This window comes from Cebus imitator, unplaced genomic scaffold (assembly GCF_001604975.1).
Source record: "Cebus imitator isolate Cc_AM_T3 unplaced genomic scaffold, Cebus_imitator-1.0 Scaffold168, whole genome shotgun sequence".
NCBI classification, from domain to species: domain Eukaryota; kingdom Metazoa; phylum Chordata; class Mammalia; order Primates; family Cebidae; genus Cebus; species Cebus imitator.
The window spans coordinates 1,118,434-1,140,661 of NW_016107483.1; the positions used below are offsets into that span (position 1 = coordinate 1,118,434).

General features: G+C 37.3%; 2 protein-coding genes across 5 annotated transcripts in view; one reads left to right on the plus strand and one right to left on the minus strand.

The window, feature by feature from the left end:
* ZNF654 (zinc finger protein 654) overlaps nucleotides 1-14,679 on the minus strand; it is an 87,718-nt gene extending 73,039 nt beyond the window's left edge. For 2 of the 3 annotated variants that reach the window (XM_037744174.1, XM_017544221.2), the window contains exon 1: nucleotides 14,312-14,679. In XM_037744174.1, coding sequence (XP_037600102.1) covers nucleotides 14,312-14,497 — 186 coding nt within the window. In that variant the 5' untranslated portion in view covers nucleotides 14,498-14,679. The remainder of the gene's footprint in view (nucleotides 1-14,311) is intronic. The other variant, XM_037744175.1, reaches the window with a different exon arrangement.
* Nucleotides 14,680-14,772: 93 nt separating this feature from the next.
* Nucleotides 14,773-22,051, plus strand: CGGBP1 (CGG triplet repeat binding protein 1). Of its 2 annotated transcripts, none has more exons than XM_017544226.2 (3): nucleotides 14,773-15,012; nucleotides 15,628-15,828; nucleotides 18,072-22,051. In XM_017544226.2, the coding sequence occupies exon 3, from the start codon at nucleotides 18,095-18,097 to the stop codon at nucleotides 18,596-18,598; it is 504 nt and encodes a 167-aa protein (XP_017399715.1). In that variant the 5' UTR covers nucleotides 14,773-15,012; nucleotides 15,628-15,828; nucleotides 18,072-18,094; the 3' UTR covers nucleotides 18,599-22,051. The 2 variants fall into 2 exon arrangements, with proteins under 2 accessions (XP_017399715.1, XP_017399714.1); XM_017544225.2 differs by having other exon boundaries at nucleotides 14,835-15,038; nucleotides 18,072-22,047.
* Nucleotides 22,052-22,228: the final 177 nt, after the last annotated feature.

Sequence of the window (22,228 nt, forward strand, 5' to 3'; positions counted from 1 at the left end):
AAAAAAAAAGCAAGACACAAAAGAGACTAGAAGGTAAAGAATTCTTCTTTAGAAGGTAAAAGAAGCCACTCCCAATCAGAGGAAGACGGCAAAAATACCCATCTCGAAATCACAGAGGCACATGAGAAACCCACTGGCTCTGATTAGGTAATATTCTAGAAACGGAAGAACTTGGGATCTTAACATCTTTAGACTCTGGACTTTAATTTTTCTTTGTGGACTCAAAAATGGGAAACAAATGACCAAATCTAGTAGATTCTTATTTTTGTGGACATTTGGTCCCCTGTACTAAAGCTACTTATTTCCCCAAATTAAAAATGGAAAGGAAATTTTCAACTAAAAATCTATTATAGGTTAATTAGCTTTCTCAAACACAGAAGCTGCCTCTCTTAAAAGCCTTATACTCCACGTACAGAGATATTACTGAAAGGAGAAAATAAATTATGAGTTTTACATTTTGGTAAACTTTACCATAAGTTACCAGAAAATCCATTGCTCTGTTCTTAAATGGGATAAATATATTCAAGATTAATAAAAATGTATATTGTGGCTACTGATTAACAATTTTTATTCTTCCTTTTTTTAAAAGAATGCACTGGGGATAAATATACTCAAGATTAATAAAAATGTATACTGTAGCTACTGATTAACAATTTTTATTCTTCCTTTTTTAAGAAGAATGCACTAACTCTTTAAACCCCATAGAACCAAAACTATGCTGTTCATTTAGATCACTTAATTGTTCCTTTCACCATTTATTGCTAATACCATCACTATACTCTCAGATATTTAGATTAGAAACCCAATATCACTTCATAGAATTATTTGGTGCCTTGCCTCCACTTTTAGCAAAATGCTAAGTATTTTATTATACATAATAGTCCTTGAAACTGTTCCAGCCACTACATTTTCATTGCCATTATTCAGCCAGGCCCTCAATTCCTTTTCTGGGACACTTCTATAGCTTACTTTTTAAATGAAGACTTTCATTCTTTACCTCCTGTGGTCTATCTTAAAACAGTATTTTAAGACTAATAATGGCATGACTTTGCCCTTAAATGCTATATTAACCCACAGAATTCAAACGCCTAAGCCAAGCCTCAATCCATTTTTTCAGTCTTATTATCTACCAATACTTTTTTGAGTCTATGTTCTAGTCCAGTGGCTCTCAAACTTTAGGATGTATCAGAATCATTGGGAAAATGTGACAATCAGTTTGCTGTACCCTAGTCCCACAGTTCCAGATTCTGTCGGTCTGGGTGGAGCCAATAATTTGTACTGCTAATAGTTTTCAGATGATGCTCATACTGCTGGTCTGGAGATCCACACAGTAGGAATCATAGTTCTAATCAATTAACTACTGCCATTCATAAATATGCCATGCCATCCATCTTTTCACAAATTATCTCCATCACTTAAAATGTTCTCTTACCCCCTACTATTTCCTTTTTTCATGCCTACATTTTAATACCAACAATTTGTTAAGTCAAGTCAAATGCCATTTCATCCATTAAAATTTTCCAAATTATCTCTATCAGAAATGGTCTCTTCATGTGAACTTGCACAGTAATTAAAATAGTGACATTTTCCCTATTTTAGAGTTCATTTATATTTATTCATTCATTTATTCAAACCTTAGAGTGCCTACTATGTACCAAGTTCACTGATACTTTCATTTTTTTTATGGAGGGATAAGAGGTAAATGAATATATATTAGATGGTGTTAAGCACCTTTAACTACAATACTAACAAAACACAGGTAAGGGGAAAAAGGGATACTAAAGGATGCTACTTTACATGGGGTATTCAGGAAAGGCCTGTATCTCTCTAATAAGATGCTACCTGAGCAGGATCCCACAGCAAACCATATAGATATCCAAATGAAATGTGTTTCTGGCAGACAAAACAAAAGCCAAGAAGCAGATGCATACAAGGAGTGGCAAAAACACTAGTATTGGTGAAAGTAAGTAGCAGAGGGGGAAAGTAATAAAAGAAAAAGTCACAGAGCTAGACAGGACAGGATTATGGAGTCCTGTGGTCCACTATAAGGATTTCAGCTTTGACTCTGAGATAGAAAAGCATGGAAGGTTTGGAAGAGACCTTACTCATGTCTTTAAAAGAATCACATTGATTGCCATGTAAAGAGTAAACTGAAAGTGAGGAAAGGTGCAAACAGGGAAATAAGATAATCCAGGAGAAAGATAATTACAGTTTGGATCAGGGTCATAATAGAGAGAAATAATAGTCAGATATGCCTTTTCCCCCTTACTAGATAATTCAGTTTCTTGAGGGCAAGGATTGTACGGTTTTCCCTTTAAATCCCCTATAATCACAAAAATGAAGCTTTTCACATAGTACCTATTTTTTTCTTAAAGAACTACCTTTTACAATAATCAATTATTGTATTTTATGTATGTGGATTTATGCCTAAGCTATTTAAGGATATTCAATTGATTGATATTGAGAAAAAGAAATTTATATACTGTCTGACAAGACAAATACAGCACTTTATAAGCACTTATTAGTTATGAGCATTTAATAGTTGTTGAAGTTAACTTCAAAATATGAGAGAAGACAAAAAGTCTCAAAAGTTAAGTACAAAATGGCTTCACTTGATACAGAATTTTTTTTTTTTCTTTGAGATGGAGTCTCGCTCTCGGCGCCTAGGCTGGAGTGCAATGGCGTGATCTCAGCTCACTGCAACCTCCACCTCCTGGGTTCAAGCAATTCTCCTGCCTCAGCCTCCCAAGTAGCTGAGATTACAGGTGCCCACCACTACACCTGGCTAATTTTTGTGTTTTTATTAGAGACAGGGTTTCATCATGTTGGCCAGGCTGGTCTTGAACTCCTGACGTAAGGTGATCCACCAGCCTCAGCCTCCCAAAGTGCTGGGATTACAGACATGAGCCACCATGCCCAGCCAGATACCATGCCCAGCCCGATACAAAAGTTTTTTTAAGAAACGAGATAACGAAATAATTTCTTACTTTTTAAATAAAATCAAGAATTGAGAAACTGCATAATAAAGTTTTAGATCCAGGAAGAAAAGCAAAAATTACATATCTACTCTAAGTTTATAAACACAGGATGAGAGGATGATATGCAGGATATCAAAGTAATACATTGAGAAAAGATGAATGAGTTTTAACATTCTCACAACTCTTTTCTACCTATGTTTTATATCTTTCTCTCCTCTTATTATGTTTTGATTATATTATGTACACTCACTACAGTAAATCTGGATAATATAAGAGAAAAAAAAATTATCCATCATCGCACTGTCCACATCTAACCACTGTTAGATGTTAGAAAACATCTTGATCCCTTTTCTAGCTGTGTGTCTTAGGGTAGTTGCTTAATCTCTCTGAGTCTCAGCTGCATCATTCATAAAATGACGATAAAAACAGTACTTATCTCACAGGGTTGTTGCAAAGGATAAATAAGAATCTAGGACAGGAACTGACATACTTTTTCTTAAAGAGCCAGAAAGAAGCTTATGGGCCATACTTTCTGTAATCCAATTATTCAGCCCTGACATTGTATCATGAAAGCAGTCACAGAAAATATAAAATTAAATGGGCAAACAACAATACGGCTTATTAGCAAAAAAACAGGTAGTATTACCTGTGCCATAGTGGCATATAACAAAGGTTCATAACTTGTTTGGGGTGTGTCTGGATTATTGTTGGGTTGTGTTTGTTTGACAAGTTTTGAAATTCTTAAAAGAATCTGATTTTTTTTTTAAAGAAATTTGGACCTGCTCACCAAGAAACTGCAAATAAAACTTTACCTAGATCATTACACAGATACTGAAAAGATCATTTTTTATGGCTGCATAAAATTTTAATTATGGAAGGTGAAATGATATTCACCTATTTTAGATTTTCTGGTTGCTTTCCCATTTTAATTCATTCATTACATTAATTATAATTAATGCTACGAAGAATAGTATTGTGTCCAAATTTATAATTCGCCAGAAATAAATGCTGTAAGAAAAATGACTAAGTCTATTTTAAGGTTTCTAATATATCTTGATAAATTGTAGTCCAGAAAAGTTGTGATAATCTGTACTCCCATCAGCTGAAAAACAGATCTTCACACTCTCATGAGCATGGACTATATGTAAATTTTAGACTTTAAAAATAAATTCTATAATTAGGGAGATTTGTCAAATTATAGTAGGACAGATAAAGGCCAAAAAAGCACATCCACTGTATTGGGACTGGTAGGATTTCCAGATATTAAGGGTTAAATCTAAATATGGAGAGATTGACAAACTTTAATAATTTAGGAAAAACATTTAAAACACATCCCATATCCTCCTGCCTTTAAAACACAAGATAATAAACATAAAATAACTTCTACTGGTTTGTAGTCACTGTAAATTTATATTCTGAGAACTGCTATAATTTGTGTAATATAAGAGATCCTAAAGTCCAGTACATTGACTCTATTCTGTCAAATTTCCAAAGCAGTGATGAATACAAAAATAACTAAAAGACTCTCCATCTAAGTAGCAGAAAAGTTACTGACATGAATGTTGAAGCTTGTCAATTATATAAGGCACTGGGGATATAGTGGTCACCAAACACTGCCCTGTTTTGTGTACAGTCGTAACTGCTATGAGGAAAAGTTGTAACTGAGCCATTGTTACTATCTCATCTAAGTATATTCCATTCAGGTGGGTTGGGGGGTGGACCAAGAGTTGAGAATCACCTTTTTTTTTTTTTTTTTTTTCCCCTGAGACAGAGTCTTGCTTTGTCATCCAGGCTGGAGTGCAGTGGCGCAATCTAGGCTCACTGCAACTTCTGCCTCCTCAGTTCAAGCGATTCTCCTGCCGCAGCCTTCTGAGTAGCTGGGAATACAGGCGTGCGCCACCATGCCCAACTAATTTTTGTATTTTTAGTAGAGACAGGGTTTCACCAAGTTGGTCAGGCTGGTCTTAAACTACTGGACTCAAGTAATCCACCTGCCTAGGCCTCCCAAAGTGCTGGGATTACAGGTGTAAGCCACAGTGCCTGGCCTGAGAATCACTTCCAATGGGGAACTTCTGATAGGTTGAATTTGATATATTTTCTGTTTCACATTTATGAACATTTTTAGTTTCTGCTGCCTTGAGTCTTTTTAACAGTGTTCATTCCACTGCTTCCACTCAATCAAAACTGCTTTAGTAAGCTATAGTATATATCAAATACATATGCACAGATGGTACAATAGATACAAATGCATATTCCTAGATACAATACAATGTATATGTATACCGTAGAGGCTAAGTGCACTGGCTGGCTTTTGACTGTCAAACTGGCTAGGTTACAGTCTCATTATCACATACTAGGTACACTACTTAGTCAGGCCATTTAATCTCTTCTGATCTTAGTTTCCCGACCTATGAAAATGAGCATAATGAGGTAGCTCATGCCCGTAATCCTAGCACTTTGGGAGGCCAAGACTGGAGGATCACCTGAGTTTGAGAGTTTGAGACCAGCCTGATCAAATGGAGAAACCCCATCTCTACTAAAAATAGAAAATTAACTGGGCATGGTGTGGCACATGCCTGCAATCCCAGCTACTCGGGAGGCTCAGGGAGGTGAATCGCTTGAACCGGGGAGGCAGAGGTTGCAGTGAGCAGAGATCGCACCATTGCACTCCAGTCTGGGCAACAAGAGTGAAACTCCGACTCAAAAAAAAAAAAAAAAGAATAATAGCACATAGCTTGTAGGGTAGTGGATTAAATTACCTAAGACAGTCCCTGATTCATGGAAAGCATTCAAAATGAGTTATATACATATCTATAGCATATGCATATGGAAAGCATTCCAGTAATACCTTTCAGATATTAAAAATATACACACATCAAATCACTGGCAAGAATATTTACAATATTTCAACTTTAACCAAAACATACTGTTTAATGTCAATAAACTCTAGTAGTAGAAATACATACTAACAAACTGTACATGTTTTATTAGGACATTATATATGCACACTTATTTTCAAAGTACACAGGGCAATTCTGTGTACCTATTAATACGTACTGATATAATCACTTCTCTTCCTTGTCTTCTCCTTTCACTTCTCTGTACTGTTTTGTCACAAATGAAGCCCGAAAATGAAGCTGTTCCTTTCTTTCTCAAAGTTAATTAACAGATTTATCATAGTCTACACTCAATCCAGAATGAATGTAACTCATTTTCCATGCCTTCACCCCTAGACAAATAAGTACTAAACAAAGGTACATACTAGTGGTCATTTTGCATTCATAGTGATCTTCAAATGGTTCTGCGGGTCAATTTAATATACCTCTCCAATCAGCTACCAACTTAGAGTCACCCAAGACTCCATGTTAATCACTAGTGGATCTCAACCGTTTGCAATGCCAGTTACCATTCACCCCATCCTAAAACATTCTCTTCCCTTGCCTTCTGTTCCTTCTCTTCCCTTGCCTTCCCACAGTTCTGAGTTTCTGCAACCTCTTTAATCCTAAAACTTTATTTGAAGACTCATCCTTTCCTACTGAGACATTTAATTTTGAGGCTCCTCAAGCTTTAGTTTTAAGGTCCTCTCCTTTTCCTATTTTCTCTCCCTATGTGAGCTCATTCACACACATGACTTTGAATACCATCCACACAGCTATGATAATCAGACTTCCCTTTTGAGCTCTGGCTTCTGTGAGTCCAGCTATCTTTAAGATCTCTCCTTGGATGTGGCAAAAGCACCTTAAATTCAGCATATTCAAACTAAACCAAAGGATCTCAGCAGAGCAGAACTTGCCCAGGTATCCAAATATAGACAAGCCTCCTATTAGCTCCCATTTATAGTACTGCATACTTCTTCTTCATAGCACTTATCAAAGTTATAATTGTATACAAAACTGGGCAATGTCAGTTTGCTTACCACTATATCCCCAGCACCTTATATAATTGACAAGCTTCAACAGTCACATTAATGACTTTTCTACTGTTAGATGGGGTCTTTCAGTTATTTTTGTATTCACCACTGCTTTGAAAAGTTGACAGTATAGAGTGTTAATATACTGGACTTTAGGATTTCATAAATTATACAGTTCAACCTCCTCTCAAATTTAGTTTGCCATAATGTCCCAAAAATCTCCTAATATCCTTAACATTACATATTAACATACAATTACAGTGTCATTCAAGTGACCAGATTTAATTGATCTTATTTTTTTCTTCACATATCTTACCAGACACATATTTTACTACAAGTTTCGTCGAGTTCTTGTTTTTGTTTTTGTTTGTAATTTTTAAGGTATAGTTTAGTACATTTTGGCAGGAAAGCCAGAAAATTCAGTGCCAATAATAACAGTACCAATGGTGCCTTACTTGTGTTTGGCAGAACCATGCAAAGATGATGTAATTCAAAAACTTAAAAGCAATGAATTCCATTTAAATATATTTCCTCTTACCATTTTATCTACACAATTAAAATTGAGATTTTTTTTTTTCACAGAGTCTCACTCTGTCACCCAGGCTGGAGATCTCCGCTCACTGCAAACTCCACTTCCCCAGGCTTAAGCCATCCTCTCACCTCAGCCTCCCAAGTAGTTGGGACTACAGGTGTGTGCCACCATGCCCAGCAATTTCTTTGTTTTTTTTTTTTTTTGACATGGGGTTTCACCATGTTGCCCAGACTGGTCTTGAACTCCCGAGCTCAAGTGATTTGCCTGCCTTGTACACCCAAAGTGCTGGGATTACAGGTGTGAGCCACTATGCCCTGGCCAGGATAGATTTTTTTGAAGCAATGTAATGAGTGATTATTTGGAAAGCAATAATAGTCATGTATCTAATGAAAGACTGTGTATAAAAAAAGCCACTGAAGTTTAGAACCTCACTGGTCATTCATTGGTATAATCATAATTAATGTAATGAACGAACTAAAATAATATTAATAAGTTAACAAATTCTTTTTTAAAAAAAAGGATCTCACATATTTTGGGGAAATAAAGCATTAAAATCTCATCATACTCAAAATAACCTTGCATCTATTTATACAAAATAAACATCTACAGAATAAACAATCTAGCGCCAGGAGCACTAGCTCACAGCTGTAATCTTAGCACCTTGGGAGGCCGAGGTGGGTGAATCCTTGACCTCAGGAGTTAAGACCAGCCTGGTAAACATCGTAAAACCTTGTCTCTACTAAAAAGCTACAAAAATTTAGCCAGGCTTGGTGGTGCATGCCTTAGTCCCAGCTACTGGGGGCGGGGCCTGGTGGGGGCTAAGAATGGCTTGAGCGCGGGAAGAGGAGGTTACAGTGAGCTTAGATGGCAGACAGGGCACTCCCAGCCTGAGCAACACAGCCAGATCCTAACTCAAAAAAGTAATAATAATAAACAATCTGTGAGGTAGGAAGAGAAAAAAAAATTATATATACTTTTTCTTTGATTATAGCTTTAATTTTTAAAAATCTAAAAAAATTAACAAATGTAAAAAATAAAATAAAATTCAGCCATAAAATACCGCTACAAAGTTAACAACAATTTGGTATATTTCAGTATTTTTAATTTACAAAAGTGAAATCACTCGTGTCCTGTATCTTTTCAGTAGTTATACTATAAACAGCTTCTCATATGAATAAATATTCCTTAAATACATCATGGTTTGGGAGAAGGGGCATAGGATTACATTACATGTACCAACTCCCCTAACAATAGTCATTTAGGTGGTTTTCAATGATTTATTACAAATAATGTCATTATGAACAATTAGTTCAATTCAGCTCTGAAAGTAATCTATAAAGGCATTAAAGAGTGACAACAACAAAAAAAAGAAAAGATTTAGCTCCCCTAATATAGCCATCAAAATCTAAGATTCATTTGTTTTGTTTTTTCCTAATTATAATAAATAAGTTAATGTCTTTCCAAGGAATTCATCTTTTATGAAGACTTGAAATAACCCAAATATGCCAAAATTTGAAAACAACTTTTTAAAAAGCTAAAATTTTCATTTTCAATTGAGAAATAAAAATAATTTTGCCAAAAAGAACATATAACTCAATGCAATTAACTTATTTCTAGCTCTGCATATTCACTACAGAATAGATCAGAAAATAGGATACTCTTTTTCAAAAGTAAATACATGACTGCAAATTATTTTCAATACTTTCCTTTTCATCTTTCATACTATTATTTACTGAACTAGAAAACTAATTTGAGACTTCTAGTTAAATGTGACAGATTGAACACACATTTACATCTGATCCTACTTGAAAACTCCACTAAAATAACAGTAAAAATATTTGTTTTAAAAGAGCTAAACCCACAGGACAAAGGAATGAAAAAGGAGAGATATCTACATATGGGTAGTTGGAAAATAGATGGATGGGTGGTAACTGACTTAACAAACCTAAGAAACTGAAGCCAAGCCATCAGTAGAGGGAGTTTGGGAACAAGATGATGTGTACTTGAATCAACCCCAGAACCCCAGAAAATCTCAGGAATTTGAGACACCACATACCTTCAAAAGAAGAGGTGAAAACAAGAGTCAGAAACAAAAAGATCAGTTCAAAATCTCTCCCAGATCCCTCCCCTAACAAAACAATGAAAACTCACTCCTAATTCTCTCAAGAGACTGAATATTTGGACACAAAGAGGGTAGGGGGAAGAAAGGGGATAAACAAAAAATGGGGTATAATCAAAGAGTACACAGTGAACATGCTCAATAATGAGATCAATAGTGAGACGGTAAGGTAGTCCCTATCTCCTTCCTGTAGCAGGTCAACTGATTCCATCTAAAGCAACTAGGGAAAAAAAAATACTTAAAAATATGGAGGTAAATATGAAAACTCAAAGAGTTGCCAGTGATAGCTTCTGGAGAATAAGACACAGGAAAGGAAGGGAACAGGGCATGACTGCTATTTTTGGTTATAAACTGTCACAAAAAAAAAAATAAAATAATAAAAAAAATAAAAAAATTGTTTTCTTCAATATCCATGTATGTTTTCTTCCTTACTGACAAAATCATAGGAAGGCACGTGTTGATCAAGAAACAAAAATCTGGAAAATTTCCTAACCTTCTTTTCTTTTTTTTTTTTTTGAGATGGAGTCTTGCTCTGTCGTCCAGGCTGGAGTGCAGTGCAGTGGAGTAATCTTGGCTCACTGCTGCAAACTCCGCCGCCCAGGTTCAAGTAATTCTCCTGCCTCTGCCTCCGAGTACCTGGGGTCACAGGCAAGCATGCCATCATGCCTGGCTAATTTTTGTATTTTTTAATAGAGATGGGGTTTCACCATGTTGGTCAGACTGGTCTCAAACTCCTGCTGACCTAGTGATCCTGCCTACCTCGGCTTCCCAAAGTACTGGGATTACGAGTGTGAGCCACCAGGCCCAGCCCCTAACATTCTTTTCAGATGGGGATAAACTCACAAGATGAAAGTGAGTCATTGAGTAGAATTTAGAATAACTTGGATTGGTTTACACCACAGTGACACCCAGCTCCTGCCACTGGGAAGTTAGATGTGATGGCTGGGACTCAAGCAACCACCTTGGATCCTGACACAAACTCGGGATGGTAAGACAAGGATGACTGATAAGAAAGAGCAAATGATCGCATTACCACCACACCATCGCTACACTGGCTATTCAAGATTTTTTTATAGGGGAAATAAATGACCACCTTGTTTAAGCCACTTAGGTCTCCATTAGCAGCAAAATGCAATTCCTGGTATTTAGGCCTTATATGACTTCTTCAAACTATGTACATTAATAAAAATTAAAGAGACATGACAATCAAAACTATCTCCTGAAATTGCCAAATATCCCCTATGGGAAACAAAATCTCCGAGAACCCCTGCCATAGTTGTTTTATAAATCATTGTGTTTCACCAGGAACATTCAACTCTTCTAGTTAAATAAAAGAATTTAAGAATTTCTAGAGTTTCACTAAAGTTTAGTGCAAAACACAAATTATAAGCTACTTACAGATTATCTCTAATGTCCCTCTTAAATCCTCAGAGGATTTTACAAGAGAGAAATATTAATAGCATCTCCCTATTTAAGTTCTATCTATGTGCTAGGTACAATACTAAGTACTTTATGTTCATTCTCTCTTTTTACATTCATGACATCCTCACAGCATGAATATTAACCCTATTATAGTATATAATAATTTTACATTATAGTTTAATCAATTTATCAAAGTGGTTACAGAAATCCTTTATTATTAGTATGTTCATTCTTGGACTGAATTACGAAGAAAGTGTCTTAACTTCCTTAGTTTACAATCAATTTATGACAGAAAAAAATCAATGTATTTGGTGACAAAATAAATTGAATCATTAAAACTTTCAGGAATTAGAGAACTGTTTACAGCACTTAACAAATCAGACAATAACAGTCTGCTTCTTGAAATATTTTTTACTACTGTGTCATAATGAAAGAGTACTTTATAAACTTTTCATCCATGATACCAAGTTATTTCCAGTAACTTCTTTTTCCTTTCACATCACTTGCAAAAAAAAACAACCGTTCTATAATTGAGGATTTACTTATAATTTCAATCTGCTTTTCAGCAGAAACTGAAGACTAAGTTCAAATCCCAGCATGTCTACAAAGTGGAAACTAAGACACATTAACTTGTTCAGGCCTCAATTTCAACTATGTAACTTGCTGTCTGAAGCTTAAGAGCTGGTAGGCCTTCCATAAAAGTTACTTTCCTCTACCTTTCCTCCTCAAAGCAAATTAAGTATCAGTTAAGGGCCAATTTTATTTAAGCATTCATTGAGTCAGCTAACAAGAGCCAAGGGAGGATGTGACAGGGCCAGTCCAACATTACACTGTATCTCCTGTTTTACTTTTCCTTATAATATAAGACACAAAATCCTCTCTGGAAAAGAAGTGTTCCTTCCTCCCTCACTTTGCCCACACAACTAACTGCCAAGAAATTTTGATTCATATTTCCCTCTAAAAAGAGGAAGATAAACTGGAGCCTTTCTTTGAAACGCCACTAAGCTGTCTGCATAATTCATGTATGTAGTTAACTGTCACATACCCCAAGTGCACATATCCATTTCATTACTCACGATTAAGTCATTTACTAATAAATGCAAATTATTACACTTAATATTAGCCTCAGTAAGTGTCAGAAAACTAAAATTGTAAAAAGAAATCTTCAACTAGGAATTAAATAACCCCCTGCTTCCCGTACTGGCAAATAAAGCAATTACTATGGTAGAATTTTATTTCTCAGTAGATAAAATTCAACTTAATAAAGGAATATTTTATTCCATCTAAAAGTTTTAATATAAGAAAGGACTTCACAAAGCTCACCTAAGAGCAGATCTATCAGTAATCTAAAGTATTCTAAAATATGTAAAGTTTCCAGTAATAAACTATGTTTCAGGTAAAAGTTGGTAACATGAAAGTATGTCAGTCTAAATATAATTTAGCAATAGAAAATATAAGTTCATTAAGTTCTTCCTGTTTAGTTTTATTTCCTTGGATATACAGGAGGTAGAGAAGTCATAAAATAGTCAACTTCACTTGTTCTTAAAATATTAGTGTCACTATTCAGACATTGTTTTGCAGGCTAAATTTGTCATTTGTTCTAAAATTTTAGTTGCTTGTTAATGGTATAAAAAGCAAAACAAAAAATTAAAGAGATTTTTCAGCCCCTGAATATATTAAAAACATAAATTGTATCCTAATTTTCCAAAGTTTAAAATTCCAACAGATACAAAAATCTACCAATAGCGTGGTTTCTACATGTAAAAGGTATAGTTAGAAAACAAGTGCTCTGAAAACAAGACACTGAACCTCTAAATTCAGTGAATGCCAATTATCAAAATAAAAATATATTTTCAAGAAAGTCATCAACTAAGCAATGCCAAAGAAACTGACACACCCTTCCTTCTTTGTGACACAGGAAAAACATGAAATCAAAAGGCAATTTAAATTAAAACATTAAAAACTTACCTGAATGTAAGTTCAACTTGTGTTCAAAAAATGTCAGCTCCATCCTTTTTCTTTCAATGCTTGTAAGGGAATTCTTACAAGCATTCCTTTACAAGCACTGAAAGAAATTCCTTACAAGCATTGAAAGAAATGTCAGCAAACATGATGTCCACTTCTCATTAACTTTATTTCCTACTTGTTATCAGAATGAAATTAATAGCTACCTGATCCAAACCCTTCACATAATTTAACTATTACTCGTTTTTGACAGAAGGGGAAACAGAGACACAGCGTAACCTGTCCAAGGTAATAAATTCAGCTAGGAGATGGTGGGGCCAGAATTTGAACCCTGTACACCCAAAATAATAGACACATTTAAAAAGGGGTGGGATGGAAAATGAGCAGTTAATTGTTTTTGTTGTTTTTCCTAAATAGCTTACAAAACAAGACTGTTGTGAAAGGGAACAAAACGTTTAAAGCATAAATGCAACTAGGTAAGAATGCAGAATACACAAACTTTACCCCTAAACAAGTAGGGGTATATTGCTATATTTGATTACTAACACTTTGAACAACATCAAACCCCTGTGAGAGTCGACTGAGTAAATAATTTAATGTCACCGTTCAGCCACTGTTTTACAGGCTGAATAAAATACGCTATAAATTGAAGGATGGGGGTGGTGGTTATGTTAACTGGAGCAAGTTTAAGGAAAATTACTCATTATAAGCAGTTAATTAGAAAAGAGTGCGTGTGTCAACGGAAGGAGGTTTAAAAAAAAAAAAAAATGACAATCACACTGCCTTAACGCACCCTCTGTCCGAAAAAAAGTAACTAAATCACCGTGGGTCAGCGTCTACGCCAAAGGGAGAACCGGCCCAGCGGGCTTTTGTGAAGGGATGACAGGAGACCCTAGAAGAGGGGGAACGGTGGCAGTGACAGGAAAGATGGCATGTCTCCCATCCCGGAAAAAAAGGGAGAACATGGGGGCAGCGGCAGAGAAGGGAAGACAGAAAATGTTACCAGAGGTGCCAAATGAGGTGCGAAGGACCAAGGTAGGAAGCATAAGAAAGGCGGGACTCTCAGGCAGGAAGGTCTGTTTGGGGTAGGGAAGGCTTGTCAGGACAGAGCTTTCCGGACAGCCGACCTTCCGTCTTCCCAGCTCCGGCATCCCCGACAAACTCTCACTTTCTGACCAACCCTAAGCCCGCGAGTCACCCTCGCCTTGCTCCCCGCCCCCCACCCCCTGCCGGCTAGGTGGAGGAGGGAGCTTCACCCTCACCCGCCTTGTTGGGGTAGAAGATCGGGCACTGGACAGACACCAGATTCATGGATGAGAAGGCCAGGAAAGGCAGAGAGGCCCAGGACCCGGGTGACAAGTCGGGGCGACCAACGGGCGCCTCACCTGACAGAAGCGTCGGCAGTAATCCCGACTGCTGATCCCGACGCCGGCGCCGCAGCTGCCGCTGCCAGCGCCGCCTCTGCCGTCGCCCGCAGCTCTAAGCCCCACAGGGCCCAGCGGGGACTCCACAATGGCCACGAGCTCTTCTCCGAGGCGTTCGGCCTCTTGGTCGCTCTCTTCCTCCGCCATGAGGCTCTCGCCGCCCAGCGCGTACCAGCCCTGCGCCGCCGCCGCTGTAGCTCCCTATGCTAACCTCCTCCTCCTCCTCTCTAGTTCCCTCCCCCTTCCCTCCTCCCTAGCCGGACAGGGGCCTCTCGGCTAGGCTCTACTTCCGGCTCCGCCCACCCACGCCCCCAGTTTTTATTGGAAAACGATAGCTGCCAATCATGCTCATGCCCGCCCTTCCACTACTATTGGTCAAATCGGCCGTCTGTTTGATAGACCGGCCATCTGTTGGTCAATGCTGCTCGGCGGTTGCTGGGGACCGCCTACGGGCTCTGCCATAGGCGGTGCAGGCGGACGGGGCGCGGCGGGGGACACGGCGGCCGCCGCGGGGCTCGATCGGGCAACGGCGGCGACGGCGGCGGCGACGGCGGCAGCGACGGATCTTCTTCCTGCCTTGTTCTTTGCTCTTCTTTCTTCCTCCTCTTTTCCTTTCCGGCCGAGCCTTGTCCACTTCCCCTAACGGCGGCCTCGATCCTACGGTACCAAGGAGCTAGGGAGGCCGAAGGTGGGCCCGGCCGTTGGTGCGGGCTCTGGGCCCGGGGCCTTCCGTCCTGAAGCTGGAACCGGGGGCGGGGCCGGGGCACAGTTGTCGGCGGGAGGAAGAGGGAGGAGGAGGGAGGAGACGGGAAGCCTGACAGCGGCCGCCTCCGCCAGGCGCCTGCTGCCGCCTCCCTTGAGACTGCCGCCAACTCGGCTGTCGAGTTCCCGGGCCCACAGCTGGCACCTGGGACTCGGCCCTGCCCGGCTAGCGTGGTCGGGACGGTGGGGCGCCGGCGTGCTGGGCTCGGCGCCGGAGGAGGAAGCCCAGACGCCGGGGACGTCCCGCGCCCCGGCTGTCCCCCGCCCCCGCCGGAACCTCGGGGCCTGGGAGCCTGAGGAGGTGCCCAGCGGGCGGACCACGGAGGAGGACCTGGGGAAGGGAAGTGTTAGGGTAAACGCTGGAATCGAGTTTGTGGTGTGGAATTAGCTATAAAGCGATTTTGGAAACACCTGCGTGGTGGCAGTTGTTAACGTTCTTGTTCGTCTTTTCAGTCACCCTCCTTCCCTTCTGTCCCCCATTTTTTTTCCTTCCATTTGTTTTTCGTGTTTTACAGTAAAGGCATGACTTCCTGGCACCGCAGGGAAAATCGGGTGCAAGCCCAGAAACTATTTCCCCACCACCACTTGTTGAAAAACTGATTTGAAGGCATCTTCGGGGTTGAACGAAAAGTGCCAGGATTTGATGCGTCTCTGGTTTTGCTCTGGAGACCCTTCCTTGCTAAGTATCAAGACGAAAAAAACTGGAAACTAATCCGGTAAACATTTAAACTTGAAAACTTTTGATGAGTTTTATTTTGACCTAGTAAATGATTTGCTTTTTCTCTTTTGTTGACTAATTCCTGCACTTTTTAATTTCTTCATTTCTTGAAAATATCTTTGTCTTCTAGTAAACACTTTTGTTCTTCTGGTATGTAAACCCAAGCAACCTCTACTGGGTGGAAATTTGCCTCTGCAGTAACACAAACTTTTTGAAATTACAAAATCATTGTAAAATATAGGCCTTTCACATTAGTAGAAATAATTGAGCATTTTATGCTACAAAGAATTACATGCTTAGTTACTGTTTTTGAAATCCAAGTATTTAAAGATAGAAGACTTTTTACATAGTAAGATTTGGGCATTACAGGGCACAAATATTTAATATTGATCACAACTAGGTTAGAACCGTTAATCGTAGTAATTGGTACTGATTGTCGTGGGAGTGTAAAACACATACCATTTACTTAAAGTATAAACGTGTAATGGTAAGTACTAGGTAGGAATCATAACTGTCTTCTCTGCCGTTGCAAACCTGTAGCCAAACACAACATTTGTCAAATGAGAGTTGTGCACTTAAAAAAAGGAAATGAAATCTGTTAAAACCTAGACTTTATTGTGCTTTTCGGAATTTCTGTGAAACGTTTAATTTTTTGGATCCATGATGTCTGATACACTGGCAATTTAAAGTTCTTTTGAAAGAGTTCATGTTACCCAGCTATTCTTTAGTATGTATTCATGGAATACTCCATCGTTTCTGATTATACTTATAAAGCATAATTCTTCAGAGCACACTTAGAATTCTTTCTCTAACACATTTATGCAGACAGAATTCCATCTTGAATTCTATCAAATTCACTTTAACTTCTTAAGTGTTAGTTATTGTAAGAGCCTAAAGGTATGATATGCCCCAGGAAACAATTAAGACTTAGTGGTGATTTTCACCTACCAAAGTATGTTCTTTACCTAAAGATTTCGATGCCCATAAGGCTGTGATTTCGTTACTTAGTGCTATGGTCATGAAAGTATATTATTAGGATAAGTTGAGACTTTTTTTTTTTTTTTTTTTTTTTTTTTTTTTTTTTTTTTTTTTTTTTTTTTGGAGACAGAGTCTTACTCTGTCACCAGGCACCAGGCTGGAGTGCAGTGGCGCGACCTCGGCTCACCGCAAACTCCGCCTCCCGGGTTCAGGCAATTCTCCTGCCTCAGCCTCCCGAGTAGCTGGGACCAGAGGCATGCGCCACCACACCCAGCTAATTTTTTTTGTATTTTTAGTAGAGACGGGGTTTTACCATGTTGGCCAGGATGGTCTCGATTTCTTGACCTTGTGATCCGCCCCCCTCGGCCTCCCAAAGTGCTGGGATTACAAGTGAGAAATTATTAAGCTGCTTCTACATTAAATAAGTGTAAATATTTGAACAAATAGTGAAGATACTCATTTACTTTTTCCATCAACTTTTTTATTTGAGGTTTTGCTGTATACTAGACACTGTTCTTGATTTTGTTCTTACTAATCAGTGAAATAAATATTAACAAATGTAATTATTAATTTTAATTGAAAAAGGAAACAAGCATTAGAGAAATAAGACTTTGCATATCTTAACACCTTTTGGAAAACAGGTATACATGCATTACAAAATAACTTACTTTGAACTCTATTTTGGCTTTACAATTTAATGTCGTTGCTGTTAATTGCATTTAGTCTGGGTTTTTTTTTTTTTTTGGTAGCTTTTGCTCAAAACAATTTTTGAAATTATATTCATCTTCATATAGAATTATGGCAGTTTGTAGGCCCACCTGTTTGAAAACACTTTGTCCACAGTTATGTTCCTAAAATCAGTCGTCCCAGAATTGTGACAGGAAAGAAGCTCTTTTAAACTAGAATACATACCTAAATTGGATGAGAGTATATAATTTATACCCTAAATGTTGACCTGTGATTACGTTTCCCTGAATAACAGTGACATCTGGGTTAGTTTGAGTTCTTTCTTTATAGTTCTAATTTATTTGAATTTCATAAAAATCTAGGAATGGACCTGAGTGTTACCGGTAGTAGCTTGTTCTAGTTTTGCCTTTCCTTATATATTTCGGGTAAGTTAGGATTAGTAGACACACTACTAGTTTGAACTAAGTTTGTTGAAGTCTTTAATCTTAAAGTGTTTATATACTGCCTTTTATTGTTAATTACTTTGAGAATGAACTGTTGTTATAACACTTATCTTTGTTTCTTTTGTCTTGAAAGAACCATATTTATTTAGAGTCAGAATGGAGCGATTTGTAGTAACAGCACCACCTGCTCGAAACCGTTCTAAGACTGCTTTGTATGTGACTCCCCTGGATCGAGTCACTGAGTTTGGAGGTGAGCTGCATGAAGATGGAGGAAAACTCTTCTGCACTTCTTGCAATGTGGTTCTGAATCATGTTCGCAAGTCTGCCATTAGTGACCACCTCAAGTCAAAGACTCATACCAAGAGGAAGGCAGAATTTGAAGAGCAGAATGTGAGAAAGAAGCAGAGGCCCCTAACTGCATCTCTTCAGTGCAACAGTACTGCGCAAACAGAGAAAGTCAGTGTTATCCAGGACTTTGTGAAAATGTGCCTGGAAGCCAACATCCCACTTGAGAAGGCTGATCACCCAGCAGTCCGTGCTTTCCTATCTCGCCATGTGAAGAATGGAGGCTCCATACCTAAGTCTGACCAGCTACGGAGAGCATATCTGCCTGATGGATATGAGAATGAGAATCAACTCCTCAACTCACAAGATTGTTGACTAGAAGGTTACCACCGTTGTGATCAAGATAAATGTGGAGTATTAAAGTTATGTGTTGATTGTGTGGTTCATTTTTATATTTATTTCATTTAAAATCATGTGATGCAGAATAGTTTTGCAATGTGTATATAGTTGCAGGCAGGGAAAAAAAAAAAAAAAAACCTCACTGCAAAACTTAATGCTTAGTCACCAATGGTATAAAGCAAAACCTAGGTTTAGAGTGTGCTAGGATACCTGAAACCTGATGGTTATCTTTAAAATTGATGGTTTTTCTCCTGAAATGTTTGTGCATGGAAGAACTGCCCTGCTTTTTTACCCTGTTGCCATGTATGATTATTCCTTGTGAGATTACTTAATTACTTGGATTGAAGACTAGCCTATTGAAGCTGCTGTCAGGCACCACCACTTAATAGTAACTTAAAGGAATTATTTCTTTAGAGGATCCTCTTCAAAAAGGAAAGGATAGTGGGAAACTTCTTATATCTTCAGATCCCTAGCAGAAATGACTGTGTTTATTTCAAACTATGTTTTACTTGTATATGATGTAGTTAACTATCCTTCAATTCTGTGTTTCCCCTGCCCCCATTTTAAAGGCTTATTGTTGTATTTTGTAGCAGCTTCAAGTGACCAAAAGACTAAAATCTTTCAATGTCGATGCCAAAAGCCAAGGGGAATTTTGCAGTGACAAGATTTTAGTCTCTTATGATGAATACAAATTTTGAACCATAGCTTTCATTTTAAGCATCATCTTGAATTTGCAAACTTTTCTATGTCTTGGTGTTAAAAGACTTCCAAGATTGGCATTTTTATTTAAACAGGTAGACATTTACAGTTGAGTTTTCTCTTTTTATGGAGAATTAGTAATGGTTTTTTTGGCTGACAGATCAGATAAATTTACTTTCTATTCATTTTTCCATATGATTTTAGGAATTTATTTAGGTAGTCTAGACTAGAAACAAATTAACTTATTTTATCTGCTTTGCCTGTGGTGGTACAAGGTTTTTAACATGGATGGTAAACAATTGTCTAGAAATTCTGGCAGGTTTTTTTGTAGTGGAGACCTGGCAGTATCCTGCATAACTATTTGAGTGAGGAAATCGGTCTCTTAAAGGTCAACTGTGTTCAGGAAGTGATCTCTGTCTGAACCTCACTATCCTGTAAGATTATCCAAGTAGCTTCGCCTGGCTAAGTTCTGTCTATTAGAGACCCAAATTATATTTTTTAAAAAATTAACACCTGGAAACTTGGACTAGAGCTTTAATTTAAAAAAATATTAAATTCTTTGAAATTCAAGTTAAAAATATATATTTCTAATACAAAGCAGTGATAAATGATACCCTATGTGACTTGCAGTTATCTTTTGATTTTCACCAATAATCTTCGTGTATAAAAGAAAAAGCCAAAGTGAAAAATAGATTGTGTATTTTTCAGAAACTGCTTTCCATGTGTTAAAATTTTTTTACAGATTTAAGTTCTAATTCAGGTTGTCAAACTGGCCATTTGATTTTAGAGATTTGTTTTCATTTAAAATTAAGCCTGCCACCAAAACAAATCACTTACTTACCAAATGTGAACTATTTGTTTTGCTCATGTTCAGTTACATTAAAGTAGTATGATAAATGCATGCCTAGAGTAGTGCTATCACTGATGAAGCACATGTATGAGGAGACCAGCAGCAAAACATAATCGTAATGTGTTTTGCGTTTACTTCCTCTGGAAAAGAATTTGCGGGCAACCATGTTTAATTATGGTAGAAGATTTTAGAAGCTAGGAATAATTGAGTTTTATAGCACTATTTTCAGAATATAAAAAGTTAGATATACAATCATTCTGTTTTTTTAAATTCCATGTGATTCAAACTGCTCCCTATTGTTTGGGTATTAATTTGCACTAATGGCAAAATGTAATGACAGATCAGCTTTGAAAGTAGTCCTAAGCAGTAAACTGGATGATGTTGCATTAGAAAAACATCAATAATTCATATTTAAGTTTCTAGTAGTTACTACTGATTTGATAATCACTTAAAGTTTGTATATCTTAATGTATTTTTTCAGACTCCTAATTCCCACATTCACTGTATCTAGGAAAATAGTCCATTCTGTTAGGATTATATCCTCTCCTTAGAAATGTTTTCCATCCTGTTGTGGGAATTTGGTATTAATGTTTCTATATTGATTATGAAACTTTTGTTCCCTGAAACTAGTTAACTTTGTCTAAAGTTAAGGCAGAGTGATTGCTTTAGCCTGCTCAAACTGGTATAAATCCCTGAAACAATGATTGGCATATGTTAAGTAACAAATGAGGATGTCTAAGAGGCATATGCTGCTTTGGAGGTGTAGTGAACATGTGTACAGAAGTTTTCGATCTTAACTATATAGTGTTAGTGTGATGCTATACTATTGGAAAAATAGCAACTTTTTTCTATTTTGTAAGTTGTATGCATAAACATAAGATTTGTAATGTTTCATTTATAAACTGCCTTCTTCAACACATGTTAATAGTGTTTTCTCAAAGTATTGATAGTATGTCTTCCAGAATTTCACGATATGCTTACAGTAAATAGTTCCTATCTTGTTGAAATGTTAAATTCTTTGTTGGCTTTCTTTTTGATTCTGTGGGGATATATAACAAGCCTGAAGGACATTGTAATCATTTCTTACAGGGTGAAAATTTAGAAAGATTGTGTATGAGAGCCTATATAGTTGTTTTATCCATTATCATCTTCGATTAAGACTTTAAAAAATGCTATTTCCAGTTAGTGCATTTGGCCCTATTGAATTTTCAGGGACCAGAAAACATTAAAGAAAAAGTTCTGTATCTTATAATGGTAACCAATTAAACTTGAGATTGTTCTGAAAGTATCAGTTGCTTTAAAACTATTGTAAGTACAGTTGGCAAGATCACCAAGCTGAAACTTCCATGTTAAAACTTTTGCCTGTAAGAATTTGCACATGAATGTTAATGGAAAACACAAAATAAAACTTAAGATGGCCCAAAACAAAAGCCACAAACAGTTCATTTGGTGCTTAGTCTCTGTAAGGGCTCTCTGTGGTTTGACTTACACCAACTGCCATTAAATGAGGACAAATCACCTTCAAACATGTTCATCTGATTCGTGACAAGAAAGATGGGTCTATGATTTTATTGAAAATCTTAGCCTAAAAGAAAGTGCTTTAGCTTCTGGCAGCACTGATTAAAATGTGAATAGTGAAGTGGCTATCCTAAACTTTGGTTTATCTCAACTCATACTCTCATAGATTTAGGAAATACAATTCGTATCTAGTGGCATTCTACTTGTATTCAGAATACTGTATTAATTAAAATTTTACTATTTCATTTTTGTATTCCGTGCTGATTTTTTTTGCTCACGCATGTATCTTTAGTATAAACGTGTCACTTTTAAAGTTATGTTTCTGACTTTTAGAAATAAATTTCAGAAAAATTGTTTCAAAAGATTTTGAAAGCACATTTTTTTTGTGAGTCAAATAATTTCATGATTCCAAAACAGCAGAACCTTAGAGTTATTTTTCTACTAGTTATAGCTCCCTTTTGTAGTATTAGTCATTATACTCGATGTAAAATATAATCTATCAAATCAGATTCACATCATAGCTACAGATACCCAATCAT